Here is a 21513-nt window from a genome sequence, read left to right on the forward strand (position 1 = left end):
TTGTTTTTTTGTGTTTGTCTGTGTGTTGCCCTGCGTTGGACTGGTGACCTGTCCAGGTTAGGCACTAGCACCCCTCGCGACCCCAGCTTGGATAAAGCGTGACACAAAATGGATGGAAAAAGTTAAATGAAATCTTATTGAATAGAAACAGATAGAGTGTCTTTATATGTAATTATTCTATCTATGACAGAAAGTTGTGTTGAATGCTGGTGCTTTTGCCTTTGATTCTTTAATTGCTTAAGGGATAGAAGGCCATACTTATACTCTAGTTGGCTGGAGAGATCTCCTCAGTGGCTCTGAAGGTAACAAAATACCAAATAACCTCCTAGGCTCTCCTTACTATAAGTTGGATCATGAATATCCTCTTAAACACAGCTCTGCAGCCAAGTGATGTTTCTCTATGAGTCAGTCCAGGTCATGATCTCGGCAAGTTTGTTGGGATCTGGAGAAGTTCCACCTGTCTCCAGCAGAGTTCGCTGTGGATCCTCCTCAGCTGAGCCTTCGACACACCTGAAGCCCATCTCATCATCAGGAGGATCCTCCACTATATGAGCAGCGCTCAGACCTCGCATCAACGCCGCAGTGTTTATCCAGTTTGGTTAGCACCTGAGCCTCACTACCTCTGTGAAATCTTTGTTGCTTCTGGTCTCCTAGTTGGATTCTAATTCCCTTTTTGTCTCTGCTTACAGGAAACCTGTTTTTGCCCTGTAAGCTCTGGATGAGCTTAACCTGTCAAGTAGTGATGGGTTGATGAGGCGTCATGAAACGTTTCGACACATTACCAAACTGTATTGATACAGTGTCGATACTGTGTCACTGAATACTGACACCTGCTGGACATTAAAAATCCCTACAGGCAACCTAGTTGACAGAGTTAACTGACACTGATTTGATGACCTATTATATACAATAATATGATGCAATTCATTGTATGATGCATTGTATTATTATTAAAACATATTTGATATTTTAGACACAGTCAATGAATAATGAGAACCTGCATCATAATGTAATAATCTCCAAGTAAACATGTAGTAAATGAAGATGCTTGTTCACTGGTATTTTTTTACAAATTTTTATTCAAAAAAATAAGTTGTTGCAACGTTTTAAAATTCAGTCTGTTGCGCTTTTTTGATACTAGTTCTCCAGCTGTGGAAAACACCCGCTCACACGGCACAGATGAAGCTGGAGTGCACAAGAATTTTAAGGCCAGGCGGAAGAGGTTTGGATAAACCGTCCTTTGGTTTTTCCAATATAAAAGAGGATCCTGTGACCTCGCAATATTGCCCTCTGCCATGTATCTCTGCACCTCAAGGATGGCATCAGCTGTGGCACTTTTGGTCTGTCTCCCCACTTCGAGATCAAAATGTTCCCAAAGGTCATCTAAAAAAAAAAAATAAATAAAAATAAAAATAAAAAGGTATTTTAGTACATGATTTACAAACAACAAAGAAATGATGCTCAATATCATGCCTGAAGTGGGGGCAGACAGCTGTTGTGAAGATGTTCCCGGCTGGGGCTCATTTGAGCTGCCAACTATTGAGGCACATTCTGTCCGCAGTCTGCTGAGGGCCTCATTGCACTTAGAGGAACTGTGGAACCCAAGTGATTTAAATCTGGGGTCTAGAAGTGTTGCCAGGGTCAACACACTTAATGACTCCAGGTTGGAAGCAGTGTCTGTAACTCGACGCTTCAGGTGTTCATGTAGGTGTCGTGCTGTGTCAGTGTGCATTGTGCAAGGTTGAAGCATTACGCTCAAGTGCCATATAGAGCATTTTCATCATTGGGATGACCTTTGATCCTGACACTCGCCTCTCTGCAAACAACTCCACTGTAGCTTGATGGAAAGGAGCAAGCACAAGTAGTGTTTCTCCTATGATGGTAAACTCATCAGCTGTAAGTGGAGTCAAATCTGTTTTTAGAGAGGCCAGAGATACCCACACTGCTTCCTTCTTATCATGCAGCCTTGACAGCATTTCATACGTGCTGTTCCAGCGTGTTGGCACCTCATTGATAAGTTTCAGGGTTGGTCGCCCCATCTGTTGCTGCACTTGAGCAAGCTTCTCCTTGGCTGTGGTGCTTGATCTGAAGTATGTGACAATGTGCCTGGCTTTGTGTCTGATGGATGTAAGAGTGGGGATCTGATCACATGATTTTCTAACAATTAAATTGAGACTATGTACAATGCAAATTGAGTGCCGAATTTGGAGTTGTCTAGCGCATGCAATCATGTTTGGTGCTGCGTCAGTCACAAGACACTTTACTTTATTTGTTATAGCCCAGTCCTCCATCATGGCCCTTTTTACTTGGGCCAAATTGTCAGCAGTGTGACTTTGTGGAAAGTATTGCACACCTAACACAGATGTACACAGCTGCAAATTTTCATTAATGTAGTGACAGGTTAGAGCCAAGTAAGCCTCCATGTTCACAGATGTCCACATGTCAGCGGTTATACTCACTGCCACAGCCTGCTGTACTTCCATTTTCACTCGTTCCCGTTCCTCCTCGTACTTTTTGGCCAACAGTTGTTTGATGGTCTGAAAACCACACCAAGTCAAACCAGAAGAAAATCAATATATTTAAAATAAATTTGATGAATAAACTACCACTTTAGATAATTTCCACACAAACCTTTCTGGTTGGCAAAACATATGAGGGCTCAAGGAGCTGAACCAGCTCCCTGAACCCTTCATTCTCCACAACAGTGAGGGGCTGGCAGTCCTTTAGAATGAAATTAAGCACAGCCTCATCAAGCATCTGCTTCCTGGAAGCTTGATGGTTAAAAATGAGAAAGTGTAAATTATTCAGAATTATCAATAAAACAAAGTCAGTAAGTTGTAAAATACCTGTATACCTGAGTTCATCATGGGTGTATCATGGATTTCACGCTCATGCTTGGCCCTATAATGCCTCAGCATTGAGGAGGTGCTGTTATTTAAATATGCAAGCTCTGTTGAGCAATTGCGACATTTAACCTGCAGAAAAAAACACGGACAGTAAACTAAAGGTCACTTTGAAATGAATTTCTACTCAGAAAATCAAGTGGAAACTCTGAGAGGAACAGGATGAAACAAGGAAATTAAAACAAATACCTTATTTTCCGAAATGAGATCAAAGTGGTCCCACACGGCAGAAACCTTTCTTTTTTCTTGAGGAAGCTCCATAATTTTTGATAAATGTTATATTCACAAAACACGGAAGATTGTTTTGGCAGATGCATCTCGTTGGCAGATGCGCTTCTTTATAAAGGCTTGTCAATCAGTTCGAAACATCGGTCACATGACCGATACAGGAACTGTTTCGGTCACGTGACTTTTCCGTAGCGATACACACGTTGACACAGGTTTCGCTCTATGAGACCGACACATGCGCCGACGCATCAGTGTTGCCCGACCCATCACTACTGTCAAGCCTGCCCTCTGAGCCAAACCTGAAGACCTTCCTCTGGATTCCCATGCTGCTCTGGACTAAGAGCTGGAAAACCAAGGTCTGTCCAAATGTTAGATGCAAGACGCTGAAGCTGCCATTGAACTCTGCTGAATCAATCAGTCTCTGGACCCAACAGAGCCTCTCTCAAAGCTAAACCCGGACTCCTCAAGGTAGATCTCAGAAGATAACAATTCCACATTTATCAGCTACGTGGCTAACTGAACTGTAATCCCTACAGTCTCCTGTGAACCTGTCCTCCAGATGTGAACCAGTACCTGACTCATTTCCATGAGCTTTATCAATAAACTCATTTAAACCTTTTCTCTGTTTCCCGTGGTGTTCTGCATATTGGGCCTCTCTGAACCAATCATGACAGAACACTGCGGCCAAACACAAGGCCCAGCAGACCAACTTCATCGTCGGTTGGAGGAACAAGATGCTCAGATTCAGGGACAAACCCAAACCCTACGTGAGTTGCACAGAATGCAAAATCAAGTGATTCAAGGCTTCGCTAACAATTTGAGCAGCGCTAACGCCACGCCGCTTTCACAACCATTTCCGGGTCCAGTTCCTCCTCCGAGGTCACCAGCGGTGACGTCATCATCTGAGTTCCGACCTAGTCTTCCTGAAAAGTTTTCAGGTAACATAAGTGACTGCAAAGGATTTTTATTTCAATGTCGATTAATCTTTCAAAATTCTCCTGGCAGTTTTCCAACGGATTACAAGAAAATATAATTTATTTTGTCTCAATTGACTGGAAGAGCTCTTGAGTGGGCGCAGGCTAGGTTTTCCTCCGAAGAAAGCCTTAGTTGCCAATACTCCGACTTTATTTCTGAGTTTTCACAAGTTTTTAACCAGGAAACAGATCAAACTGTAGATTCTCGAGCTCTTTTGAAACTAAAACAAGGAAATTCTTCTGTTGCTGAATTCTCTATTAACTTCCGGGTTAAAGCCGCAGCTTCCGGTTGGAATCAATGTGCTTTAAAGACTGCATTTTTTGAGGCTCTCAACGAAAATATAAAAGATGAGCTTGCAACCCTCGACGAACCTGCTACTCTCGAGGAATTAATCCGCCTGACAATTAGGCTGGATAATAGGATTCGAGCCAGAAATAGCTCTAAACCAAGGAATTATGGTCCTTTCAACTCTGTTCCTGCCTCTAACAATGTGCCTGCCTTCTCCTCTTCCACAGAACCTTTTTCTAAGCCAAGGTCTAAGATCCAATCTCTCCCTTTGCCAGTTCAGGCCTCTCATGCGGTTGAAGTGGAGGCCGAACCCATGCAGGTTGGACATACGAGGCTAACTCCTGAGGAAAGGTTAAGGCGTGTCAGGAGCAAGCTGTGCATCTACTGTGGTGAGAGTGGCCATTTCATTGCCTCATGCCCAGCTAAATCAAAAGCCGGGGCCCGTCAGAGGATCTGAGGAGTCTGACGGGCCATGTTATTTCTGAGAAATCTCCTCGCCTATTACTTCCAGCCACATTGTTTTTTGCTGATCAAAACCTCACTTTATCTGCCTTCATCGATTCAGGCTGTGAAAGGAACCTAATTGACTCTAACCTGGTTGAGCAGCTACAGATTGAAACTGTTCCCCTAATCCAGCCTCTCTGTGTCTCCGCGATCGATGGAAAGAAGCTTCACCAAGTTACCCACCAAACACAACCCCTCGAGCTGTTGGTCTCAGGTAACCATCGTGAAACCTTATCATTCTTTGTTTTTCCTTCTGCATGTTCTCCATTGGTCTTGGGGTTTGAGTGGCTGGAACGACATAACCCCCATATAAACTGGACTGATCGTCATATTGAGTCTTGGTCGACCTCTTGCCATGAGACGTGTCTTCGTTCAGCAGCTCCCGCTGTAAGATCTCCTAGAGGTGGGGGGGAGATGGACTCTACTGACCTTACTTCTGTTCCTCCTGAGTACCATGATCTAGCTCCTGTCTTCAGTAAGGTCAGTGCTACGTCCCTTCCACCTCACAGACCATACCACTGTGCTATCGAGCTATTACCAGGAGCCCCTCTACCTAGCAGTAGACTTTATAATATCTCCAAACCCGAACGGGAGACGATGGAAAAATATATAAATGAGTCATTAGCTGCTGGAATAATCCGCCCCTCTTTGTCTCCATTGGGAGCAGGCTTCTTTTTTGTGGGCAAAAAGGATGGTTCACTTAGACCGTGTATCGACTACAGAGGGTTGAACCAAATCACTGTTAAGAATAAGTACCCACTTCCTCTACTCGCTTCTGCATTCGAACCAGTTCAAGGTGCTACTGTCTTTACTAAGCTCGACTTAAGGAACGCCTATCACCTTCTCAGAATCAGAGATGGCGATGAATGGAAGACAGCCTTTAAGACTCCTCTGGGTCAATTCGAGTATTTAGTCATGCCCTTTGGTCTAACAAACGCTCCTGCGTGTTTTCAAGCCTTAGTCAACGACGTTCTCAGGGATTTTTTGAACGTGTTTGTTTTTGTCTACATTGATGACATTCTCATTTACTCCAAGGACCTCTCAGAACACAAGAGACATGTCCGCCTGGTCTTACAAAGACTTCTAGAAAATAAACTTTTTGTCAAAGCCGAGAAATGCGAGTTTCACCAGTCTTCAGTCACCTTTTTGGGGTTTGTGCTCGAGGGCGGACAGGTTAAGCCATCTAAAGATAAGATAAAGGCAGTTTTGGAGTGGCCGGTTCCCGAGAACCGCAAACAGCTGCAGAGATTCCTGGGTTTTGCAAACTTTTATCGACGATTCATCAGGAATTATAGTCAGACAGCTCTACCTCTAACCTCTCTAACTTCAGTCAAAAGAACCTTCCAATGGACCCCCGAGGCACAAACTGCATTTGACAAACTTAAGATGTTGTTTTCCAGAGCTCCAGTGTTAATCCAGCCTGATTCATCAAAACAATTCATCCTCGAAGTCGACGCTTCCGACTCAGGAGTTGGTGCTGTCTTATCTCAAAGACTCGATACAGACCAAAGAGTTCACCCCTGTGCTTTTTTCTCCCGTAGACTTTCCTCTGCTGAGCAAAACTACGACGTTGGTGACCGCGAACTATTGGCCATCAAATTGGCATTAGAGGAGTGGAGACACTGGCTTGAGGGGGCAGAACACCCGGTTCTTGTTTGGACAGATCACAAGAACCTTGCCTATATCCAATCCGCCAAACAGGCCAATCCTCGGCAGTCAAGGTGGTCACTATTCTTCTCTCGATTCAATCTCATTATCTCTTACAGACCCGGATCCAAGAACATCAAACCCAACTCTCTCTCTCGTCTTTATTCCACTGATCAATCCGAGACGCTTGAACCTGTTCTACCCGCTTCCTGCACTGTTGGGGTGGTTACCTGGGAGATCACCGACCTCATTAACTCAGCCCTGGCTTCAGAACCTGACCCAGGTAACGGTCCCCCAAACAAATCTTATGTTCCCTCTTCGGTCAGATCACGCCTAATTCAGTGGATGCACACTGCCAAATTTTCCGCCCATCTGGGGGTGAGTAGAACCATCCACCTAATTTCGAGACGCTTCTGGTGGCCTACCCTGCACAGGGATGTTAAGGAATATGTGCTGGCCTGTTCTACCTGCGCCAGAAACGAGTCCACACATCAACCTCCTTCCGGCCTGTTACATCCACTTCCTGTTCCTTCTCGCCCCTGGTCTCACATCGCAATTGACTTCGTTACTGGTCTTCCCATCTCTCGAGGTATGTCCACAATCCTCACCATTGTTGACCGATTTTCCAAGTCCTGCCATCTTGTACCCCTCAGGAAGCTTCCCACGGCTTTTCAAACTGCCCAGCTCCTCATTAAACACGTCTTCCGTCTACATGGCATCCCTCAGGAGATTCTTTCCGACCGTGGACCACAATTCATCTCTCAGGTTTGGAAGGCCTTTTGCTCAGCTCTTAATTGTAAATCATCTCTCACCTCAGGTTATCACCCACAGTCCAATGGCCAAACGGAAAGAATGAATCAGCAGCTCGAATCCTCCCTTCGTTGTCTGACCTCTAGTAACCCCACCGACTGGAGCCAACATCTCCCATGGATTGAATATGCCCACAACTCTCTAAAGTCAGCTTCCACCGGCCAGTCTCCATTCCAGGTCAGTCTTGGTTACCAACCTCCACTTTTCCCCGCAGACGAGAGAGAGATTTGGGTCAAATCAGTCAACCACCACATCCGCCGCTGTCATCGTATCTGGAGAAACACCATAGCCACCCTCAACCGTTCCTTGGAAACCACCAAACGTTTCGCCGACTCAAAAAGACGTCCTGCTCCAGATTACTCCGTCGGTCAGGAGGTATGGCTCTCCACTCAGGACATTCCCCTCAAGGGGATGTCCCGTAAACTCTCTCCAAGATTCATTGGCCCCTACAGGATTTCCAAGGTCATAAACCCATCAGCCATACGACTGCAACTTCCTCCGACTCTTCGCATTCATCCCACCTTCCACGTCTCTCAGATCAAGCCTGTGATCTCCAGCCCTTTGTGCCCTCCGTCCAACTCCCCTACACCTGCCCTGGAAGTCGATGGACACCCGGCCTTCACCGTCCGCCGGATCGTGGACTCCCGTCGGCGAGGTCGTGGCTGGCAGTACCTCGTCGACTGGGAGGGCTACGGTCCGGAGGATCGCCAGTGGGTTCCTGGTTCCTACATCCTCGACCCATCCCTCATCGTGGAGTACGAGCGATCCCTCCCATCGACGTCTTCTGGACCGCCAAGAGGCGGTCGTTGAGGGGGGGGTACTGTTGGGATCTGGAGAAGTTCCACCTGTCTCCAGCAGAGTTCGCTGTGGATCCTCCTGAGCTGAGCCTTCGACACACCTGAAGCCCATCTCATCATCAGGAGGATCCTCCTGTATATAAGCAGCCTTCAGACCTTGCCTCAACGCCGCAGTGTTTATCCAGTTTGGTTAGCACCTGAGCCTCACTTCCTCTGTGAAATCTTTGTTGCTTTGAATCTCCTAGTTGGATTCTAATTCCCTTTTTGTCTTTGCTTACAGGAAACCTGTTTTTACCTTGTAAGCTCTGGATGAGCTTAACCTGCCGAGCCTGCCCTCTGAGCCAAACCTGAAGACCTTCCTCTGGATTCCCATGCTGCTCTGGACTAAGACCTGGAAAACCAAGGTCTGTCCATACGCTAGATGCAAGACGCTGAAGCTGCCATTGAACTCTGCTGAATCAATCAGTCTCTGGACCCAACAGAGCCTCTCTCAAAGCCAAACCCGGACTCCTCAAGGTAGATCTCAGAAGATAACAATTCCACATTTATCAGCTACGTGGCTAACTGAACTGTAATCCCTACAGTCTCCTGTGAACCTGTCCTCCAGATGTGAACCAGTACCAGACTCATTTCCATGAGCTTTATCAATAAACTCATTTAAACCTTTTCTCTGTTTCCCGTGGTGTTCTGCATATTGGGCCTCTCAGAACCAATCATGACAAAGTTGAGGACCATCCCTTGACTTTTGATGCATAAATCCAATCAACGAGTCCAACAACTTCCAGAAATTTAGTCATGAGGTTTCCTTCATGTGTGGATGCATTTTGAACATGGACACAGATCTTTTGATAATATATTTATAATATTTTTAAAACAGCTCCATGCTTCCGTATACGTCTTATGTCTTCAGTACTGTTTGACAAAAGCAAATGGTCCCTTTTGGCCCCCTCTAGAGCCCACCATGGAGGTATGTCCCTACTTACTTAGACTTAACCACTTTTATTGTCATTTTGTATACTCATAGTGCATACAAAACAAAATTTCGCTTTGTACAGATTTCAGAAAGTAAGTGAGCAGCAGCTTTGCAGTTAAATGAAAATTTCCATTTCATAAAGTGCAGCAATGATCAAATGTAAACAACATGGAGAGAAAAAAAAACTTGGTGCAAGTTCAGAGCAGTGCAAAGAGAAATGGTTATGGTGCAAAACTGCAGTAGAGAAAACATTTTTTGAGTTGAGTTCTTTTTGGTTTGGATGGGAAGTGAAACATCTTCAATCTCTGAAACAGAGTCCAGTGGATCGTTTTTTAACTTTTTTGGAATGACTATGACCTGGATGACTGAGAATCCTCCCCAGCATATGGGAGGTTTAACCATAAGGGACTACCTGCTTGCCACATGGGGTAATTCTATTTTTCCCATTCTTGTCATAAAATAAGCCCATGTTTAGTCAGAATGGAGGGGATCAGCAGTTTTCCTAAATTATCAAGCTCCCACTTAACTCTAAGCCTGAACTGATACTGGCCCATGCTAACTCATTAATGACACAAACTGCCATCCTGCAGCTCCAACTGATAAGATTTTCTGTTTTTCCTTTGCATCCACACATCGTGATGTGGCCACAAACAAGTTTAACAGTGTTTTTTTTTTTTTTTTTTTTTTTTTACCAACCACTGTGTTTTGCAGGTATGTTCAAACAGGGGTGATGCTAACTGGGGGGCCTTAGCCAATCACCGGAAGCCCCTACCGGGTGAACCCATCTGTATGTACTTTATGGACAGCACAGCTCTGAACCACAGGATGGTGGTAGGAGTGATAATCACAAGTGGACTATTCTAAGTAATTTAAAATTTTAACTGTTCCTATATTAACATCAATATACTAACATTAAAGATAATAATAAAGGCAGTATTCATGCTCTTTTCAAGACCAGTTTTTGTATTTTGTTTTCAGTTGACTGTCTCTGCAAGTCATCTTGGAGTTGTCTATACAATTAAAGATTAAAAAACAACAGATACATTTATTTTACTAATACATTTTATGTTTATATTGGCATGTGAATATAAACACTATACAGAACAATAAATTCAATTCAATTCAATTCAGTTAATTTATATAGCGCCAAATTCACAACACATGTCATCTCAAGGCACTTTACAGTTCAACCAGATCATACAGTCAAATTGATACAAAGTTTTCTATCTAAGGAAAACCAGTTGATTGCATCGACTCATTGACTCAAATACAATCCCTCACACTAAGCATGCTTGTAGCGACAGTGGAGAGGAAAAACTCCCTTTTAACAGGAAGAAACCTCCAGCAGAACTAGGCTCAGTGTATCTGCCGAGGCCGACTGGGGTTCAAGGAGACAGAAGCAGAGATACAAAAAGCAGCTGTAAAAGGCGGCCCAGTCCAGGAAACACACAGCCAGGCAGACAAGCTCCAAGGCAGCTCCCATGCCAGAGGATGAAGAGAGCACATCCACTCAGTCACGGCCAGAGAAACAGGACCACACTGGAAAACAGGCCGATCTCCAACATCTATAAACAAGGGTGTTGATGGAAGCAGCACAGCTGATGTTTCTTTCCAGGATGGAGTCACAGCCAAACAGGAACAGACGAGGCAAAGCTACTCTGAGGAAAAGCAGAGAGAGCAGAAGGTTAGAGATTGAACTAACAGATTCTGCAGAATAGGAGAACAGAGAGAGAATGAAGCAGAATGAATTATAAAAGTATTGTGGATTTTTTTCTTCTTCAGGAATATAAGTCCATATCATTTTGTGGTGCAGGACCACGTTACCTGCTCTTCCCCTTATTGCACAATAATCATACACTTTGGTCTACATTTCTTTCACTAAAAGAAATCATGCATTTGCCTTTGGCATTTACTTAATCAGTTACTTTAACACGGTTGTGCTATGTCCTACCCTGCTAACATGAAACAATTGTGTAAAAAGTAACTAAATATGATTAAGTAAATGCTGAGGCCTTTTTCTTCTCATGGAATCTCTAAGACTGCTCCTGCTTGGAGCTTTAATTTAGAAAGCATAGATGTGTATATTTATATATTTATCAGGACTTCAGGAAGATCTGCCTTACCTTTATAAAAAAAAAATTATCCTTCATTTTCCAATTTGTAACGTGTAAATTAACCCTAAACTGGTTAAGGCAGTGGATCGCTCACCCCTCAGTACAGACTAGTCCCTGCCTGGCCACCACTAAAACCCTTCTCTGGCTACACCATTTTTCTTTAAAACTTCAGTTCTGGTTCCTTTAACCAGTGCACCTACATGTTTTGCTTTGTCGTTCTTGCCACTTTTGCAGCAAACTGCTAACGCTACAAAAAGCCAATGTCAACAGATTCTCCAACCGAAGTGCCCACCTTGGTGTCCTGGTGTTGTGCTTCAGTCTCTTAGTCTTAGATTACTGACTGAACAGTACTCTGTGAAATGTTCCAAATTTCTGATATTGCTTTATAATGTAACCCTTAGAATAGATTTGTAGTATTAAATCTTATATTAAAAAGTGAATTTTATTAACTAAACTGCTGAATATCAACATTTGATAGCATTGGTTTCTATTTCGAAGTTGGAGTAAAGCATGCCACGCATTTTATATTTTTATAGGAAAAAACATTATTAGTTTTTTCAACAGTCATATACTAATTTGATTTCTGTGTGGTTTAAAATGTCGATTAAATGCTATTTATTTTCCTCTACCTGCCTGCATGCAGTACCCAATGCTACCATACAGGGGCGCTCCTGGGTCATCCCAGTCGGATGGGGAAAGCAGTGAGGGTTTGATAAACTAGCTGTCCAGGGTGTACCCCACCTCTGGAGATAGGCGCCAGCCCCCCCTGCGACCCTGCACGGATAAGCAGAGGTAAACAATGGATGGATGCTTTGATATATGTTGCTGAATGCTTGACCAACTAATTTATGCATCATAAAAGTCTTGGTGATTACAGCAGGTTCAGATTGGTTCCACCCTGAGAGTTTTTGTTTATATGTTTCATTTGTTTGCGTCAGATTAAAGGGATCACCACATATTATAGGACACGACAAAGCAATGGAAAGATGCAGTTGTTGCCGGTGTTGAGTTTATGTGTTTCTGTCAGCCCCTTCCTGCCTCCACTACGCTCTCAGACCGCTTCTGCACCGGAAAGTGCCAATTATTGTCTGCTCTCAGTTCTCTGAGCCCACTTATCAACACTCCATCAGAGGACCACATGGGTTTGCATAGACCCTTGTTTTCTTACAGACCACCAAGTTACCACCTACAAGAAGTCTCAACCAGGGCGAGGAGTTTATAAGAGCTGGAATATTAATAACTGAACTCAAAATTGGAAGAATACTGGCTCCTCTCCACAGGCTTAGATTACTGTTCAAACAAAGATCGTGCATTCTACAGAGCATCACTTTGTTTAATAAATTGGAATACTTATATGGGTTTCAATTTTGCAGACACAATGTTTTTTTTTAATTAGGTAAGTGTGATGTATTGACGATTTTTTCTCTTTGGCCCTCTACAAGGTAAAAAAAAAAAAAAAAAAAAAAAAAAAAAAAAAAAACAATGCACAAAAAAGACAAATTTTCTGCTTTATTTTTTGTCATCTATTTTATCAAAAAACATTTACACATATAAAAATTTTGCACAACATGAGATTCTGTTTTCAAACGATGGACGTACAATTAGCAAAGGGAAATAGTCAATCAAGGAGTAAAATGCGCTTAAAAATAACATTTAAAAAATAGATACAGGCTTTTAAGCTGTATTAAACTGGAATGGGAAAAACAAGTATTTCTCTTTGGGGGGAAATGAATGGAAATTGACAAATAAAATATTTTGGGAAGATTTTTTATTTTATTTTATCTTTTTTTTTTTGTGAGAGCATGTAACCCTGAGAGAATCAGCTTAATTGACACCAATGTGCATCAAAATTTAGCTGGTCTTTAACTTGTTCCTTAAAACGCATTATCCCTTTCTTTATTATGATTAAAAAAAACAAACAAACAAATAATACATATGGCTACTTTCCTACAAACTGCTAAAACATTTATCCAACAATTGTCCTGCAGCCGCTGAACAGTTTGGTCTTGTTTATATAAGCGGCGGCTTGCTGACCATTTTGGTAACGCGCACATAAATTATAGACAGTTTTAGATTTCTAGGTAGCTATTAAAAAAAACCCTGTATAATTTGGTTTTTTACCCTGTAAAAAATAAAAACCCTGTTTTCTCCAAAGGACTCAACATCTCTTGTATCTGGGGTGGGGAGTAATTGTTGACAGGCCGTCTGAAACCGCTCAGGTTGCCATCATACATTCATTGATTATTCATATGGTGCAGCTTCTTTAAAATAATAATATTATGAATAATAAGAAAGATCAAGATTTCTTGGTGTTAATGGATGTTTTTTAGCGGCTCAAATGTTTTCGGACTGAACAGCCTCTTTTCAGACTGTTATCGCCGTCTTCACGGTGCTGCTGTCGCTGTTTTTGTTGCTGTCCATCGCTTTCTTGCTTTTGCTCCTTCCTTTGGTGTTCGGCAGCTTGTTGTCTTTCTTCCAGCGCATGCGTCGGTTTTGGAACCACACCTTCACCTGCCGCTCCGACAGACAGAGCGCGTGGGCCACCTCGACCCGGCGGCGGCGCGTGAGGTAGCGACTGAAGTGGAACTCCTTCTCGAGCTCCAGGACCTGCTGGCGCGTGTAGGCCGTGCGCAGCCGCTTTGGTTCCGGGCCGACGTGATTTGGATTGACTGCGAGAAATATATCAAAATATAAAATATCAATATAAAAGTTCAATAAATATATTTATATTTTATTTTGCTGAGAATAAATATTTCGTCGTCAATATAAATAAATATTTTAAAGAATATTCTTAAAACACATATTAAATTACACAAATTTGTTTAAATATAATTTAAAAAATAAAACAAATGTATAATAATTATAAACTGGCTAATATTATTATAACAACAATTTCTGTTATTATAAAAAGTTGTAGTAAAAGCCAATGTGGTTGGTGTTAAACAATTGTTACAGCACGTTTTGAATTTAACTAAAAATACAGAAACACATAAACAAATCAATTATAACTTAAAATGCTGTTAACACTATATAAATAATCAAAATAAATGTTCAATAAAATTTTTTTAAATCAATAGGCTAAATATACTTAATTCCACGCGATTATTACCGACATTACTATTGCTATTTTTATATTAATATAGGCCTATATCAAATCCGAATATGAATAAAATACCTAAATAAATATGCCAGCACGGCCTCATTCATCACCATTACTCTAAATCAAAGTAAATCAGCGTATCTAAGCCTTATATAAACATCACAGCAGTTATCTTTTTACTCTATGTGCTTAGTGCTCATTTGTGGTCGACCGGGAACAGATCCAAGAAGGATTTTCTGTTGTTGTTGTTGTCTGTGTACTTTTAACTCGCAGGTTTTTTGTTTGTCCGCATCGCTGCACATTAATTTCCATGCACACCGCCTAACAACACACACACACACACACACACACACACACACGGTTCGCCTATACTCGCTGCAGCAGGGTCGTAAAACTTTATAGGGGCTGTAATTCTCGCCTCCTCTCGCTGAGGTCGTAAATTATTCGACAGAGAAAAAGAAGATGCTCACAAATGGAAAGAAAGAAAGAAAGAAAGAAAGAAAGAAAGAAAGAAAGAAAGAAAGAAAGAAAGAAAGAAAGAAAGAAAGAAAGAAAGAAAGAAAGAAAGATTTGATGATGGATCTCACCATGCGCGACGTGTACTTTCTTCATCCAGGGGTAGACCACAATGGGCGGCTTGTCTTTACCCAGACAGGCCGCTTTCCTCTGCACCTGAGCGGGCTTGGCGCAGGTCATCCAGGCCTGGTGGCACTGCAGCTCGCCTGCAGGGAACCTCTCCTTCTCGGGCCCATCTGCCTCTCTGTACACCGGATAGGTGGTAGTGTGGTGCTGCGGCCGCTCCTCTGCATCCTCCCGGTGATGGCCCTGCACAGACAGTTGGTAGCCGGTTTGTTGTGATGCGTATGCAGGCGGAGGGGGCTGCATTGGCTGATAGCCCCCCGCATAACTGCCACTGTCCTGGGGGTTGTTGTAATACCCCCCTTGGTCACTAAAATTACTGTAATCTTCTTCACAAGGCGGGAACTGCGGCTCCGCGTATTTACAGCTCACCACGAAGGACTCCATGATTGATTTATAGCGAAGCTAGTAGGAGAATACTAATTTTTCTTTCTATCCCCTCTCTCTGTCTCTTTTTCCCCCTCTGGCATCGAGCCATCCTGCGGCTGTCAAATAGACAGACGGCCGCGCGGGTCACGTGGTCAATCAGCCAGCCAATGAGAGGCGGCACGCTGGGATGTTTATGTCAGACGTAATGGGATAATTTGGGGAGAAAAAAATGTTCATCAGGGAGCTAATGAAGATTTGCAGCTTAGGAAAATTACCACGATTTGACGGCAGTGGACCCTGAAAAATCTCAGGACATACCTATAGTAAACAACAACAACAATCTATCTATCTATCTATCTATCTATCTATCTATCTATCTATCTATCTATCTATCTATCTATCTATCTATCTATCTATCTATCTATCTATCTATCTATCTATCTATCTATCTATCTATCTATCTATCTATCTATCTATCTATCTATCTATCTATCTATCTATCTATCTATCTATCTATGTGCTCCTCCCACCTTTCGGACTGTAGATTTATGACTTCTTCACCCCACAGATGGCCTGGGCTGAAAAAAAAATTTATCTCGCCCATATTGAGGGGCGGCGGGGGCCATATTTGGCCTTGTGGAGAGTCAAAAGGGCGGACAACAAAAAAACCTGGCCGGTCAGAAAGGTCCCAAAAAATAAAAGAAATAAAGGGGATAAAAGGTTCCCAGACAGTGACTAGTAGTTGGCTTTTTGTTAGGGCCGGGGTCAGGCCGAGGTGTTTTAGGGGGAGGGAAGGAGGGGAAGGATGCATTGGTGTGCCTTAAAAAAAATGATGCAGAGGCAGAGAAAAATGAAACCTTTTTTTTTTTTTTAAAGAAAGAAAAGAAAAAGACAAACGTTAATTATGCTTGATGAAAACTAATGGAAAATATATGTTAAATCTGAGCCCTCACACGAAGAGAAGAACAATAAGGATGAAAGCATGATCAAGATCCGATAAATCCTGTAAAAAGCAGTTTTCACATTTAAGAATGGTGTATAAATAAAGTTTTTATTCCCTGTAGTAACAGGGAGGTCTTGTCGGATAGCAGGTCTGAAGTTGCAGCTAATAACATTTTTACTTCTATCTGTTAATAAAGGGAAGGGGGAGAACTTGGTTGGAGGAAGGACCCTGATGAGGATGAAACAGATGTGAAGGTTGAACTAATACCTATATGAAGGTTATCTCATCTAATGAGTCATTAGCCTAAATGGGGTTATAATGAGCCCCTGATCAGATAAAAATCTGCTTTGGCACATTTTTGTCTGCTTGAACAAATCTGTTTCATATTTGGTTTGACATTAAAAAGCCATCTAAACCCTCGATATAAAATAGTTCATACATTCTAAAAACTTTTGGTGATTCTTGAAAACTATGCTATTTCTTTGGTGCATTTTTCTTTTCTGCAGTTTTCAGAACAAAAAATGTTAAATAGAGCTAGAAACATGTCTCCTATGGAGCAAGAGATACTAATTGGCTGTAGACAATGAACGAATTCTGCATTTAAAATGCTGCCACAGGCTATGTAGGGAATATAGCAACTCAATAAGGTGGTCCACGGAGACCCACATGAAAAAAATCATTTTCCGTTGCAAACCCCCATAAAAAGAACAACGTCTACATCATTCCTGAGCACACCCCTTCACCCAGGGAAGCTCATCGGTTGATGGGGAGATAGATGGAGATAAATGAAAACAATCCTGGAAGAAAAAACTATTAGAGGCTCCAAAAGACTAGAGGCAAGTTAGAGTTACAGCATACAAACTGAACAAAAAGCGAATATGTGACAATGCAATAGATATTTTTTTGCCAAAAAAGCCCAGTTATACCTATATTTCTTAAACATTACCTATCAAATTATACTGACAGAATGTGACAACATAATCAAAAGTTAAAGCGGTGTGAGTGCATCACGCCAAAACACTGTATGTTTTAGTGAGCACACAAATAAATCATTGGGTTTGCACAACCCGACTCATGTGTTTTTAATGAAGACCTAACTAAGTGGGCCAAAATGCCAGGAAAATTCGATCTAGTGGCATAATCCCATTTTTCTCACTGAACAAATCATGTAGCTCAACTTGTGTAAAGAGACATGACAGCTTAATGTCCGTGTCACCTTACTGAAGCCTAACCCAACACCAAAGCAGATTTATGTCACCTCGAAGATTACCGAGTTTCAGCAGATGAAAGAAATCTGAGGAAGGATGAGCTCCTTCGGCAGCAGCAGAACGGCAAACGGTCGACCCTTTTTCCTCCCCTGTCAGGGATTTTGATTGATGGCAAGTCATCGCCCATAGACTCCCCTAGAACCCAATCTGTGACCAAGGCAGCTCCACACACATTCGGTTCTACAGGGTATATATAGGCGAAGGATCTCTTCATGGTTGGCTGCTAATGGCTCCTTGGATTGTTCCTCGTCAAGAGATTTAGACCCATTTGATCTGATTCAGCGGTTTTATTGACCTGGAGGAAGACATATCGGCAGGATGTGGCCCTGAAAACATTAAAACTACCAACCTATCCTTTCATACAATCCTGCAGTTCAATAGCTTTGGGTGTTTTAATAGAAACCAACATTGGAATTCTTTGACGTCAATACCTCATTAATAGGACATACAGAATAAATTATGATAGATGTGTGTAATAACTGAAAACCAGATAGAACATTAAAGATGTCAGCAGCTCAGTTGAATAGGCATTTACAGAGGGGAAAAAAAAGAAAGACAGAAGAAGTTGTCTACTGTTCACTAATATGCCTATAGGAGTGGACTTTGGCCAACCAGATGTTAAAGCATTCAAGACTCAACGTCACTTGCCTCTTTAGGAGACACCATATCGTTGATGTTTTTTATAGGCTTAAAACAATGAAAGTTACATTTTGGTTGTTCATGATCCGTGTTACTCATACTTAGATTTTGATCTATTGAGAAGTTCTGCTTTGTAGACGTTGAGTACCTTGCCATGCAAAGGCATTTGGTCCTTACATAATTCTCCATTGTTTTGTTTCACAGCTGTTCCTAAAATGAGTCGATTGTGACCTAAGTAAATAAAAAAATGTTTTTAATTTTGAGTTTAACTGCAAAGGGAAAAAGCTTCCCAACAACATGGCTTCAAGTTGAGGCCACTGGAGGATGGTAAAGAGTAAACAAACGGTTTTACGGTCGGAGTAAAGCATCTTGATACGATTTCAGTCTAAGCTTCGACTCTTGGTAGGTTACGCAACGCAATTGTGCTTGAGCTTATTGTCACAATCTAATAACTGTACAGTTTTCTCCAGAACTTTCTATGTGAGAGCAAAATTCATACAGTTCCTTATAGAAAAACATCCCTAGATCCCCCATCACACCACCACCATGTGTTGATGTTTGTTCAATGTCCTGTTGTTCCAACATCCTCCAGAGCAATGCCACTTTTGTTTCATAAATCAACAATTTCTTTCCTACCTCCTAAAAATTGTTGGGCATCCTCAAGAGGCTTTCAACTCAAATGAGATGTATTATTTTGGGTTATTTCTTGGGGTATTCACCTTGGTACTCCCCTGCCCATGCTGTTCTTGACCAGTTTCCTCTTCAATGCTGATCCAAGATCACCAACATAATATGAGGTGATTGGGGCCTGCATTGCTTAGGCTGTAGTTCTTGGTTACTTTGTGACCTTCTTGAGTTGTTGTTGCTCTCTTGGAGTAATTTTTGTAGGGCTGCCTCTCCAGAGAAGGTTCTAGAGATACTTTATGGTATGGATATATTTTGTTATGCAGATATCTTAGCCTACTTTATGTTGGCAGACAGGTTCTGTTGAGTGATGTCCCGATTCTACTCAATCAAGGTGGTAGACCAAATTATTGTGGGTCGTTACAGTTTATCCCTTTATAGGACAAGTTACTGTTTTTGGTCAATTTTATTTGACCAATTAGATGAGCGCTTGAATGATATATTACCTACTGTAAATTAAGTTGAAATAAAAAGGTTAACAAGTCAAGAAAAATGGGGTAAAAAGCTAAATGAAAAGTTAAAAAGTAAAGTTAAAAAGTTAATAAGCCATGTTAACAATTATATTTAGGTTTATAAACTACAAAATGTAAGTGGCAGTATCAGCATTAATGCCTCTAAGGTTATGCTGTACCAAATAAAATGTGTTTCTTTCACTTTCAGTGTTTTTTGAATTTCTTATAGATGCACTTTTGTTATTTTTCTTAATATATTCAGGCAAGTTGGCATTTCTTGATATTACATCCATCCATTTTTTTTCTGACACGAAAAAAAAAAAGTAATGTTGTTACATTGACATTGAAATTAATTTTTGCCATCAAAATATCCATATTTTTTGAATGTTACAAAGGTCTTGTAACATAAGGTCTTGTCCTGGATTCAAATAACATTACTGGCTTGAAATTGTGATTTCACTGAGTGCCCTATAAAGGGTTAAATCTATTTCAGAGGGTAGCTATATTTTAATACAGGCCAAGGTCTATATATACAGACTTTTTTCCCCTTTATACATGCATTATTACAAAAAAAACCTACATTTGTAATCAGGTTATAATTGTCTAATATTCTTTTTCGATGATCATAACAAATAAAGTGTGCCAGAAAAGAAAGACGCTTTACTTTATGGAACGGAGACTCTCTTAGTTAAAGTAACGCAGTCAGACCCAGAGGGGAGGCTGGTCATCGCCAGAGTTGCTGGTAAACAAGTGAACAGGCTGCTGGTGGTCTTTTCTAAGCTTGGACATGAAGGGGGATCTCAGTTCCCCGAAAGGATTTCAGCCCTTAGGGGCGGAACCCAACTTGGCATTCATGATGGTTCCCAGCTTCCATAAATGTTTACGGCTCCACATCTGCCATCAGCTTAAAGTTCTGCAAAAGTTTTAATCAGGGCTGTTTAAATCGAACTCTACAAGAGCAGGCTTACTATTGGTGTTGTCGGGCAGACTGTTTTAGCTTAAAAAGCCTATCCATAAAACAATCAATTACAAGGCAAAAGTAAAACACATGTAAATAATCAGCAATGTGTTGAATTTGAATCAATTTATTGCTCCATTCACACAGTGTGCTATCATTACTCACATGCAGATCAGGGTTATTATGAATCTTATGGACAGTTGCATAATTGTCCATGTGTATGACAGGTTTTGGTCAGGATGCCTTTGGAGGTTTATGTTTCCATTTCTTGCCTTGAGCAATGTTCTGTTCTCTCGTAGACATTTATTCTGTAGCTGTTTACATGTCAAACTAAGTTCCCATGTCTGCTTGAATAAGCAGTTGGTGAAAACTTTATCAGAACCATTTGTTGGGCCAGAGAAGAAAAAAAGGGGGTGGTGTTGCTCTGAGCGAAACTTTGAGTGAAGCTTGATTACTTTTATATTACGCAGAAGGAAAGTTGAAAACAATAGCTACACTTATCCTAAAAAAAATCCAATTGGTCCAAACACGGGACATCCAAAGACATCTTTTTTATATCCCAGCTAAGGTTGGACAGTAATCAAATTTTTTATTAACTGCAAACCACCTGTTTTTTACCAGTTGTCCAATTTACATATGCTAAAATATTAGCTCGGTTTACCGTTCGGATCAATACCATCCAACCACCGTTGCCCTACAATTAAAATATTAAAATATATTTCATTGCTTTTGAAACATTAGTTCACAAACACATAAAAATTGCTGTTATCTGTTTCTTCTGTACGACGGAAGTAATTTATTAGTTAAATACTCAAATTCTGTGTTACAACTGGGACAAATGTCGTTGGGCTAGAGAAGAATCTAGAAGCGTCATTCTTCTTTTCAGACCGCCATTTTGAATTTGAGAACTGAACCTCTTCCACAGGATGACATACAAAACAATTAAAGGAGGTGTACATGATGGCGGAGTGTGAAGACTTCGGCTCACAGTTTAACAATAAGTTAAGAAAACATTCGCCCAAGCTAATGCTAGCTATGTTCAACATTCATGAACTAACTAAGCTGTTTTGGTATTTAAAATAAAGCTGTCAAAATAAATCTCTTGAATCAAAACTCTGATATGTTAAATCAGCAAAGGTGGACCAGTAGATTTTTGACCCAAGCAGTTTTAGTTTAGGGTAACATGGCTCTACATCCAGAGAGGCAACTGTTGGGGGGCAGC

At 41.5% G+C, this 21513-nt stretch overlaps 1 protein-coding gene across 1 annotated transcript; it reads right to left on the minus strand.

The window, feature by feature from the left end:
• Positions 1-13567: 13567 nt before the first annotated feature.
• Positions 13568-16191, minus strand: LOC119792656 (homeobox protein Hox-D4b-like). Its single transcript, XM_038299389.1, has 2 exons — positions 14927-16191; positions 13568-13908 (listed from the first exon to the last, which is right to left on the minus strand). Exons 1-2 carry the CDS (start codon positions 15363-15365, stop codon positions 13604-13606), a joined length of 744 nt encoding a protein of 247 aa, XP_038155317.1. The 5' UTR covers positions 15366-16191; the 3' UTR covers positions 13568-13603.
• Between the last annotated feature and the right edge of the window lie 5322 nt (positions 16192-21513).

This window comes from Cyprinodon tularosa, unplaced genomic scaffold (genome assembly GCF_016077235.1).
Source record: "Cyprinodon tularosa strain WSP-4 unplaced genomic scaffold, ASM1607723v1 ctg428, whole genome shotgun sequence".
Classification (NCBI taxonomy): domain Eukaryota; kingdom Metazoa; phylum Chordata; class Actinopteri; order Cyprinodontiformes; family Cyprinodontidae; genus Cyprinodon; species Cyprinodon tularosa.